The following is a 12,080-nucleotide window of genomic DNA, read 5'->3' on the forward strand; positions in this document are numbered from 1 at the left end:
TTTTTATTTGTCACATTAGAGGGCGATAGTGATACACCGACAGTAAATCCTGTTAAAATTTGTTTAGTGATTGATTCAAGACATTTCTCAATCTCTTTCCACGTCAAAATCTCACGTAATAATCTCTTCTCTCGTTTCTGTTCCCTTAATGCACAGCTTAGAAAAAAAGAAGAGACAACTGAATTGAATTCTTCTCAAATAGACTTAGAAATAAAGGTCGCATCAAACAATTTTTTTTCCATTAGATATTCGTACGGAGTATTGTACATTAATCTATACAGTTTTTCTCTTGCACCCTTATTTTATTAAGGAAAATTTAACACCATTTTTTCACATCATTTTGACACTGTACACGTGTCAAAATGTGGTTAGACGATTTCAAATTAAAAAAACAAACTTTGGTTTTTCTCTTTCAAATATACTTTGTCTCAACTTTTTTAATTTGAAATCGTCCAATCACATTTTAACACGTATGCAATGTCAAAATAGTGTGAAAAAATGGTGTTAAAATATCATTTTTTTTTATTAAGTGCATTTTTCTTACTAACAGAAAAAGACTAAAATATCTTGTATCATTTCACTGTGTCACAATTGTTGTTGTCATTGTCACCCCAGTGCCATTAGTGTTTACCTCTGTTCTCTGTTGCAGAAGAAGAGAGAAAGTTCATGTCTCATTCCAAAAAGTTTATTTCAAAATATATGTAACGTGATTTAGAAAGTTGGTTTTGGAAAGTTCAATTTGAAAAATTTATTCCAAAAAGTATTACATACAAAATGGTATTTTAACACAAATTTTTTTACAATATACATTTTGATAGTGTTATTTTTTTTATTAGATTTAAAATATGGCAAAATAAGAACAAATAAATAATAAATAAGTAAAAAAATTATATGTATACAAATATTATAAAAAATCTGTGTTAAAATATTTGTTTTCATTATAAATATTTTATTTTAAAGATTTTGTACTGTAAATCTTATTTTGGAAATTTTATTCTTAAAATTTTGTTATGAATATCAAATTCTAAAGTTTAAAAGAAAAATCACAAACTTGTTCTGAAAATTTCTGAAAAATATAATTTAAAAGTCACTTTTACAAAGATAAAATGATTATTTTAAAGACACCAAAGAGCATAGTAGAAAATGACAGGTTCCACTAGTACTTTTTTTTTATCAATTTTACAGTTCCCATAATCAGCATTCGAATGTCTTATTAGACTAGGTGTTGCATCATAAGGATACCATAATCCAAAAGAAGTAATTCCTTTAAAATAATTCAGAATTCTCTTAACAACTATTAGGTGAGACTCTTTAGGATTGGCTTGGTACCTAGCACAAACACATACACTCTGCATAATATTAGGTCTACTGGCTGTAAGGTAGAGTAAAGATCCTATCATACCTTTAAACATGGTTTGGTTTACTTCTACCCTAGATTTATCTTTATCTAAATAACATGAAGTTGTTATAGGGGTGTTAACTTCTTTAGAAGTGTCCATTCCAAATTTCTTAAGGACTTCCCTACAATATTTGGTTTGGGAGATAAAGGTTCCCTCATTCATTTGTTTTATCTGTAGTTGATGAATCACTATTTTGTATTATTCACTTAACTTTCCGCACCAAATTGTATTAGTGAATTATGTTTAATTCTCAATTATTGTCTCATTTTCACTATTTGAGCTTAATTTGACTAATAATTCTTATGTTAATTAATTTGAATTATTTCGGCCTAATTATTCCAATTATTATTTGTAGGACAATTTTGGAATTATTATTGGGAAGTAAAAAGGGTTGCCACATCCTTTATTATTTTTCACATCAACATTTCTTTTTAGTTTCGTTTTTAGGTTAGCTTTGGGTCTATTTTTGGGGATATTTTGTAGAAGCCCATTAGAAGGGCAAAATTGTAATTTAGGGTATATAAATCCCAAAATCAGAATTGGGAACTTCTCTTTCTCCTCTTCTCACTTTTGCTTTAAATTTCCTCTTTCTTGTATCGAATCAATTCCATTTTTTAAGTGCAATTTCAATTTTGTTTCTTGCTTCCATTTACGTTTCTAATTCTGTTTCTATATACAATTTTGTTTTACCCATTTTAGTTTGTGTTTTGTGCTTTCTATTCCAATTCAATTTTCGATTTTGTTTGCTGCTACTATCACGTTTTATGAGCTTTATTTCCATTTCATTTTGTTGTTTGAATTCTATTTTAATGGAAGTATAATTCTGTGCAGTTGGTAATTGAGGTTATTGCAATGCTTACTTGAGATTTCTGGATTGTAATTGATGGTGTTGTTCTTGCCTTGCATGATATCAATTCGGGTTTGTGCTTGCAATTAGGTGTACGCTTAGTTGCCTAATTGGTGTTTGATTTTTGCTTAGTTAATTGGACTATGGGTGTAGATTTGATTGAGTTCGTGCAATGTGTTTGCTTAATTCACGTTTTTGAAGATCGGATTAAACTTCGCTTAGTTGATTAATTTGTGTTAGATTAGGGGTGAGAGTAACGCTTAATTGTTGTTAATCCGTGATTGGAAACATTGCAATCGATCTAGATTGTAACCTGTTTTAAATCTATGTTGAATTCGTGTTTTAATTTAGTTAAATTCAAGTCACAAAACTGTCTATAAACCACCCACACCACGTGTTTGACCCATTGCCTGAACCAAAGTTTGGTCCTTGAGAGACGACCTAGGAGTCACTTCCTAGTTTATACTGCACTTTAATTGAACATTAAATTTGATTCGGGTACGGACCTGATCACTCAACATTCAAAAAAAAAAAAACAAAAGTGAAAAGAAAAGACATATATGTTGCATGCACAGTTTAATCTAATCTTGCAGATAAAATTTCTACACGCATCCACAATGTTATAGATCAAATATCAATAAGTGGACGTTAGAGACAAAGGAGATAGATATTCACAGAATGTTCCTCACTTGAAGCAAAGTCTAAAAAATATCATACAACCTACTTTAAGCAAATGACTGAAAAAACATGTCTCCTCTGACAAGTTTACTTACCCAACAACTATTGTGCAAAGAAGAAAGAGAAATCATGAGTATCAAGGCTACAAGCTTAGTCTAACGGAGAAATATCCATGAAGCCTATAAATAGAAGATCTCTCAAGAAGAAAATCAAGAGGATAACTTCAGAGGATAGAAAAGAAAAGCTTACAACGATATATTCATACTGAAAAGAAGAAGAGAAAGAGCTCAAGAAAAATAATACATCTGAGCTAAAGAAAAGAGAAGAGAAAAAGAAAGAAAGATACTCTCAAGCTTAATTGTCATATTGCTTACTACTGTAAGAGAGAAGAGAGAAACACATGCAAGTATTTGACTGCTTTAAATAGTCTAAACTACTTGTAAACAATCATTGATTGAAATTTTGAAGAGAATCAAAATACTTACAAGTGAACTCTTTTTGAGTTGAGGAATCTCGACAAGGTTGCTAAGTACCAAGAGTGGTTCGAATACTCAAAGAAAATTTCGGCTAACGTTGTTGAGTACCAAGTGTGGTGCTAATACTCAAGGAAATCTCGGCGGGTTACTGAGTACCAGGAGTGGTGTGAATACTCAAGAAATCTCAGCGGGTTGCTGAGTACCAAGAGTGGTCCAAATACTCAAAGGAAATCTTGGCAATGTTGCGAGTACCAGGAGTGGTGCTAATACTCCTTTGTAATCGTGTGAAGATTATAGTGGAACCCTCTGCGGAGGAGACTGGACGTAGCTCAATTGGAGCGAATCAGTATAAAATCTTTTGTGCCATTGTGTCTTCTCTTACCTAAATGATATTCTTGTGAAAACCTACAGTTTCACTTTATTTCTAAATACAAGAATCTTCTAAGCTAAACGATCTTTTTCACAAAGGAAGTTCTTAACAAAACGTTGCAGTATTTACATTCTAGTGTTTTTCGAGTACTTTATATCTCTATTGCTAATATCATTTTTCGAGTACTTTATATCTCTATTGCTAATATCATTGTAGTGAATGTTCCAATACTAGTTTTATTTGTGTATTTCTACAACAGTCAATAGAAAGTGGCTTCCCATACTATTTCATTACCTACCAGTTTTCAATTTATTGATATAAAAGTATAGTTGTGACCGTTTTAGTGATAATTTAGAGATGATTGTGATTGTTTTGGTTCTTAGAAAGTGTCAACTAGGGCTTACTAGAATCCTTCATATAATTGAGGCTCTTGCAGTTAGTCATTGAATTTTGTGTGGTTAATTCGTTTTTTATAGCTATCCCTATTTATACTTATTCTTTTATCAAAGGACAACTATATTGAAGAACTTAATATTGCTGGTAATTCTGTTCCAAAAGAATATTACGCTCTACAATATGATTTATAAGTAAAGAGCTGCTCACAAAACTAGGAGCATAAACTAGATACTATGCAAGTTGATGATAGTTAAGAGGTCCTTTACTCTTTAAATGCAACAAATTACAAGTTGCAAGTTGTTAATAATGAATAAAAGGCAATTCATTTGTTAATGTTTGAAAGCAGTTTTAAGAATAGAAAGGCGTTTGAGTATTGTTGCTTTCCATAATGGTGAAGATAATGAAGAATAAGAAAATTAATGATTATTGTTGAACATATTTTTTTTATTAATTATTATTTTGACAATATTATTTCTTATGTTGAACAATTAATTGTATTGAACAATGTTTATAGTTTATTTTATATAATAATATTTAATTTCAATTTCAAATTATTTTATTGTATGTTTTATTATTTAAGCTTTTCTATGATAATAAAATAATTTGGATAATACAAAAAAAATATGATTTCCAATTCCTACGACTTTGGAAACCTTATTAAGCAGCGACAATTTTGGAAACTCTAGTAAACAGTGACAGTTTTGAAAATTTCACTAACTAACGATGGTTTTGGAAATCTCACTAAGTAGCAATGATTTTGAAACCCTAGTAAGTAGCGACCATTTTAGAAACTTCAGTAAGTAGCGACAATTTTGTAAAATTCCATCAAATAGCGACAATTTTAAAAACCCTCACAAATAACAATATTTAAAGAAAAACTATCGGTACTATTTTTTTTACGGTTTTCGTAATTATAAAAAATATATGAGTTAAATATATTTTTAGTCTCTATATTTTGGGGTGATTTTGGTTAAGGTACAATTTAGTCTTTCAATCTTAGAAAACTCTGGTTTTAGTCTTTTTTACCAAATTTTTTTAACTTTATTTGCTGTTTCAAGTATGTTTCATTATAGCATTTGGATTGTTTACCCTCTTTGACACATTTTTGCTTCAATGTTAACTGAGAAACGCGTTTGAAACAACAAATAAAGTTAAAAAAATTTAGTAAAAAGGACTAAAACCAGAGTTTTCTAAATTTGAAGGACTAAATTGTATCTTAATTTGAAAATGGACTAAAACCAAAATCGCCCCGAAATATAGAGACTAAAAACATATTTAATCCAAAATATATTTAACCAGAATTAAAACTGTCAATAATATAAAAGTTTAATCATAAATTTTACATTTTTATAATTTATATACTAAATCTCAATAACTAAAATTTGTTCATATATATATATATATATATATATATATATATATATAATAAACTTATTGAAATAAATATAAAATACTAATATATATTCATATATTTTAAACTATAATTTTAATTGAATAAATACAAAAATAATTATTATTTCATTTAATTTTATTTAATATTGTATAACTTAGTCATGTGGACAAATAATTTAGTGTTAGAAAGTAAAATATTTTAATGAATTCAACTTATTGGTTGCAATATCATTTCTTAATATTTAGTATTTTGAAAAGACAATTAACGTTTATTCATATATATATATATATATATATATATATATATATATATATATATATATATATATATATATGATTGTACGATATTCATATTAAAATATATTTAATAATATTTATTTTAAAAGTTAATTTTATTTCTAAAATTTCTTTGACTTTTATTAATTATCAGTGTTTATTAGAAAACTTAATTCATTAATACGGATATTTAACAAATTTGAATTCAATATTTCTTTCACTTGATATTTTATTGATTCTATTTTTTTTCTTTACTATTATATGTTTTGTACAGGAAAAATACTATCACACACTTTTGTGTCTAAAAAATTATCAAGAGTGATTATTATCATTAATAGAAATGAAAAATTTATTATGACAGGTGAAATTCACCTATCATGTTAAACGGTGACATTTTTATAATAAAAGTAACACTGACAAGTAAAACATGACTTTTCACAATAATTAGATGCGGTAACAAAGTTAAAACTATGTTCGAAATCTATCTCGACATGTATGATAAGATTTGTCATAATAGTTTTTTATTATGACCATTAACAAATTATGTGTCATAATATGGTAGATACTATAATAAAATTAAAATTATATTGAAAACCTATTATGAAAGTAGTATAGTGTAAAATCTGCTTTGTATTATTTTAAACATTAACTTTTTCTCATAGACACAAAAATCTAACCAAATTAAGAAACTCAAATTTGAGTTTCTTAATATAGTTTAGTTTTTGTGTCTATGAAAAAAAATTAATGTTTAGTTTAACTTAATATATTATTACAACTAGTCAAAAGTGTATTATAATAACTTAATATATTATGACAGTAATGAAAAGTACGTCATAGTAAGTTGAACGTATTATAACAAATAATAAAAAAATATAATAGTAAGTTGAATTTTCTATAACAAGTAATCAGAAGTACATCACGAAGTTAAACTTATCAGAAGTACATCACGAAGTTAAACTTAGGACATATTTTTCACTTTTACTATAACTATAACTACATGATACATATAAAATAGACCATTTCATCTATCATATAATGTCTTTTTTCTAGTGCATAATTCATACTTGTTTTTATCTTATTTCTCTTTACCTTTCACAAACATAATCTAAACTAAACAAAATATAAGCACTTATAGACAACTCTTTAAAATGTTTGAGGAAGAACTTATATCATCAAACAAATCGATTGGTTGTGAAAACGTTGTTTCTTGTGCAAACTTTGCGATGCATTCTTTTCTGTATGCACGTGCGAGCATCTACATTTAACAGAAGGGGTCTATACTGGGGCCCACTTCGTCCTTCCTCCTCAATCCACGTGCCAATACTTCCCCTTCCATATCTAACCTACGACGGAAATTGCAATATAATTTCTCTTCAGATTCGATCCATCTAAAACAATCATATTCGTAGACTAAATAATACTAATTAGGAAAAGTTATGCTAAAGTTAGTTCATCTTCAAACATAGTAAGTAAAGATAAATCACTTTTAAATACAGTCAAATTTATAGTTATATAAATATTCTTTTATCTTTTATTGCATGTACAATATCCAGCCACAAACCAATATCTCATCCCAACCATCGAAATTTATAAATTATAACTCTTCTATCTTTATTTCTTAAAGAGACATTTATAACATTTATTCACAATTAATGTGAGAAACACTCAACAAGTTCAAATATAAGAAACTTAGTATCTACTCTATTATAGATATAAAATCCAATTTTTGATGGAGACATTGATAGGTAAAGTGTTGTTACACTAAAATACAGGTGCGTGTAATTATAAAAAGGATAATGATACTTAGACAATATTTATTTGACAACATTTGAATATCATCTATGTGTCATTACGATCTAAAATTACTTCACAATTAATAATAATAATAATCATAAATATCATTATGGACCAATCACATAAATGATACATGATAAATTATAAATTACGTTAAAACGTTATAAAAAAAAAATTATTGCGTAAGTATATAGTAACACCTGAGTCTACTACACATCCTACAAGTTAAGCGTTTAATGGAACCTAAAAAAAATACAAGTGAACGTGGTCCTTTGAAAGAAGCAGAGACTTCTACGCCATGGCCATGTGAGACATGTCTCGGTTCTTGAGCTTCCAATTCACTCAGATACCATATTAACATGTTCTGCCTCTCCAAGAATCTTCCTTCCTTCTTTCCTCTCTGTATCCAGTAAGTTCTTCCAAACTTTCTCTCTCTTTTAATAACCCTTTTATTCTTCTCATAACTTAATTCCTCAGCTTCTCTTTCTCTCTGTCTTTTCTCCACCCATTTTCATTTTAATATTCTTCAACAATCATGTCTGAATCCACCAGGATTAACTGTCATTTCTGTCCCACACATGTAGATCATACAACTGTTTTTTTTTTTTTTTTCTTTTATTATTATTAACCTTCTGTTTGCTACCCAACTATGGTCATGATGAAAACTGTGGTTAGATGATGTTTCTTCATTCCCAACCCACTTCGGCAGAGTTGAATTCCAGTACTTTTATGCTGTTAAAAAATGTGCCAACCATGCTTTATTATCTCATCAAGTTATGTCATCATTAATGCTTAGTTTCTTCATAACACTGCCACTGTGATGGAATCAGGCTGTGGAAATGAATGTTTGGTTTGTGTAGGATGCTTTGCTTGAAAGGATGGGGTGCACTTACTCTGTGTATAGGAAAAAAAAGACAAACTTTCCTGAAGTGGTGGTGTTTGTTCCATCAACAAGAATTCCGGTGCACTCTGATCTTCAAAGGGTGCTTAAGGGTGTAATTCCACGGGATCTTGCTGATAAATTGACCTCACTAAGGAATCAGATAGTGTTGGTAGCAGAGGATACTGGTGTGTCTTTGCTTCTTCACTTGATAAGTATCTTTTTTTTGTGTATTTGTTTTACTTGTTTCTTGAAATATACTAGAATTGGATCATAAACACTAGGTTTTAAACCTGGATGTTTTCACTATATAACACAATAAGTGGGCAAAATTCAGAACTCATGTTATGTATACTGTATTTCTTCAATTAATAACATTCATAAAGAAATTATAGATTTATTGTAGAATGAATAGAAGTGTGAAAATGTCATGCTGATCTGAAGTTTTAACTGTGCAGGTGGGTCAGCTATAACTGAATTGCGGCGAGCTTTGAATGAGTACTTGTCTCTTCTGATTGGACTTACAAAGAAAGGTTTCTCAAATCCCCTTTCCGAAACCCTTTCAAACTTTTAATGGAATGAATATTGTTTCTCAGCATTTGTGAAAATGGGCTGAGTGATTTTCATTTGTTAACAGAGTATGGTCTCGAAGGACTAATAGATTTCAAATGGAAACATTTAGAAGATGGGAAACAAGTATGGCCATCATCAAACTCATTCTTCTTCACTTTTATTATTGGTAATTTTAGTTTCTTTAACATGGTAAAATCTACTTGGCAGGATAGCAGTGTAGCAAATACCTGGTTTGAGGTGCTGTCTGCAGTGCACCTTATGGCTATGCTCACACTGTCTGAGGCTGACTCAATGATGATTCCAAAGAACTCGTCAGGCTCTGGATTCAGGGTTGTATCTTCAGGTTTTGTGTCAATACATAAACTTTGGCGTACTAGTGAAACATGAAGTTAGATCCTATTAAACCATCCACAAGTTGAACAATCATTGATCATGCATATGTTTTATATTGTCAGATAGCAAGAGGGAAGCAATTGATTTGTTGCTGAAGGCCTCAGGATACCTGGAGTTCTGTTTAAGGGATATTCTTACTCGGATACCTCCTGAAATCAGGTACTTTTCTGAATAGATTTTAAGTTTGTGAAACTAGTTTTGGAGCAGAACTGAACACCCTATAGTAAAGTACATTCAAACAAAATCCAGGAATACTTTTCCCCACGACTTACAGGAGGGTGTGTTGGAGGCTATTGCTATTCAAACACTTGGCCAGGTACTCCTTGATCAGTATCTCTAGAATTACAAGTGCAGGCATTAAATTCTGATAGGGTACGATTTGAGTAAACAACTTAATTAAACACTCAAATGTATTAAGAGTATCTGTGTGGGCAAGTCACTAAAAACTTATGTTGATTTGAATAGATTATAAGGGAAGTTGACTTCAGTAAAATAGTTTAATACACAATCCCCTTCAGATTGGGTATAATAGTTCATCTTGATGATTATTTAGGGAACTGAGATTCAACTTGGTCTTGCTGTGGAATGTCAGAAGGCAACTTTGTCTGTGAAGAGGAGATTGGCATGTGAACAGCTGATATACTTTAGTCAGGTTTTTATTCAATCTGTTGAATATCTATTCAGCATTACTGCTTTAAATCACTAACTTTATGACTGCAATATATTTTGTAAGTTCACGAAAACATAATATCTGTTGAAAGGAAATTATTATCCCTAATACTTCATTTTATCATTATGGGGATTTGTTTTTCTCAAGTATAAATGTTTCACTTTCTTGAGCAGGCTTATCACTGCTTGTTAGGATGCGACACCAACCAAGGGAGTGGAAGAAAGCATCTCCGATTCATCAAATGGAAATTCCTTGAAGCCAAGGTTAGTAAAGATTTTTCACCAAAAATAAATCTTTGACATATTGTAAAGATTTTTTATCCTATCATCTAATCATGAGTTTTCATGTAACTAAAAGTTGTCACTTTGTAAAATTGCTTGTAACATCATACTCTGGTAGAAGTATAAAAGTCTTCGTACCACATTAAACATAATTTATATAGTAAAAAAGAAGTTCATGATCGTTATGAACTTTGACATCAGCTATGCTGACACCTTTTCATGTGTAGGTGACAACCAATAATATAAGCTATAATGTATATAATCCATAACTTATATTTTTTTTTATTGTGTTGTCAGGCTGCAGCCTACTACTACCATGGTCTGATCCTTGACAAGGGTAATGAACCAAACAGTTCCATTGGTGCTGTGTCTTGTTTTCTTGCTGCAGAAGAGCTTCTGGCTGAAAGCAAGAAGGCCAGCTTAAGCTTTTGCCTTGCAGCTCCAGTTACAAGGTTGGTATTGATCTTTGAGTCTTGTCTGGATGCTTCTTTTGTCACATCCCTTTATCTTAAATAACAAATATGCATCTCTCTGTCAAGGGTTCCTCCACTCTGGGGTGCTATGAAATTCTTACACCAGAAAATTCCTGAAGTTGCATCAAGGAAGTCTCAGATGTATGGCTACCTCTGGGAGCAAGAGAAGTAAGGAGCTTTCTTTGTTTCAAAATCATGTGTTTTACTGTCTTGATTTATCAATTAAACTCCAAATTTCCTTTAGATTTCATAATTATGATGATTGGAACTTTGTTAATGATGCAGGGGTCTCCAATCATTGCCAGATCTTCCTGAGTTCCAATTATCATTACGTCCAGATGACTATGAACTGCCTGAAATTGATCCAGCATGGGATAGTAGAAACTGGGAATCTCTAGGACAGCCATTGAAGGAGCACCTTATAGACAGTGATGAGAATCCAACTGATTGATGAACTTAAATGATCTTTTTTTTTTCTATCACAAGTTCAATACCTTCTTGAATGTTAAAACTCTTCTATACGTGCTAACATTGTCATACATATATCAAGGTTACTATTCGTTATATATAATTAAAGTCTAATACATTCGTAATTATAATAAAGAAGATTAAGGTCAGAAATTTCCTAACGTATTTCGTCATAAAAAAAAAAAACTAATTATGAAGTGGTACTTGTTAGTGGGCAAATCAACACCTTGATTTCAAAAGTTGTGAATTTTCCATTGAAGGTTGAAGTACGTAACCCACATATAGACACACTTGATTGGAAGTTGTTTTACTACATATATTGTTCAGTAGGTTGTGGCTTTAGTCCTAACTTAAAAAAATGCTTCGCATAGTTGTATTTCACTCATGGTGAATTGTTGTAAGTTGGTGATCAAGGTAGTGGTTTTATTTATACATATCCTTCCAGTTGTTGCATCAATCATAGAAATATTTGATAAAGAATTGTTCACTTATTTGATGATGAAGAAAACTTACATATACGCTCTTGAAGGCCTCCAAAAAATCATATAAGCTTTCCTCATCAAGTTATTTAATACCACATTTTTATTTCTTATGAAAGTGCTATTCACATCAAATAGCACTTTGAGCTTTATGTGGTCCTTTGACTCTTCTTGAGCTCTCATAGCAGAACATGTGACGTGGAATATTTTTAATGTTTTCAGTCACTTTCAAAG

At 30.2% G+C, this 12,080-nt stretch overlaps 1 protein-coding gene across 3 annotated transcripts; it reads left to right on the top strand.

Annotated features, from left to right (window-relative positions):
- Positions 1-7,901: 7,901 nt before the first annotated feature.
- On the top strand, positions 7,902-11,442 carry LOC106759036 (BRO1 domain-containing protein BROX homolog). 3 transcript variants are annotated; one of them, XM_014642048.2, is made up of 12 exons: positions 7,902-8,038; positions 8,460-8,697; positions 8,968-9,042; positions 9,147-9,205; positions 9,290-9,425; positions 9,538-9,634; positions 9,725-9,791; positions 10,029-10,127; positions 10,319-10,408; positions 10,724-10,878; positions 10,966-11,067; positions 11,185-11,442. In XM_014642048.2, the coding sequence occupies exons 2-12, from the start codon at positions 8,508-8,510 to the stop codon at positions 11,348-11,350; spliced, it is 1,236 nt and encodes a 411-aa protein (XP_014497534.1). In that variant the 5' UTR covers positions 7,902-8,038; positions 8,460-8,507; the 3' UTR covers positions 11,351-11,442. The 3 variants fall into 3 exon arrangements, with proteins under 3 accessions (XP_014497534.1, XP_022635527.1, XP_022635526.1); XM_022779806.1 differs by having other exon boundaries at positions 8,490-8,697; XM_022779805.1 differs by lacking the exon at positions 7,902-8,038 and adding an exon at positions 8,153-8,373 and having other exon boundaries at positions 8,490-8,697.
- The last annotated feature ends 638 nt before the right edge of the window (positions 11,443-12,080 follow it).

Source organism: Vigna radiata, chromosome 4 (assembly GCF_000741045.1).
Source record: "Vigna radiata var. radiata cultivar VC1973A chromosome 4, Vradiata_ver6, whole genome shotgun sequence".
NCBI lineage: Eukaryota > Viridiplantae > Streptophyta > Magnoliopsida > Fabales > Fabaceae > Vigna > Vigna radiata.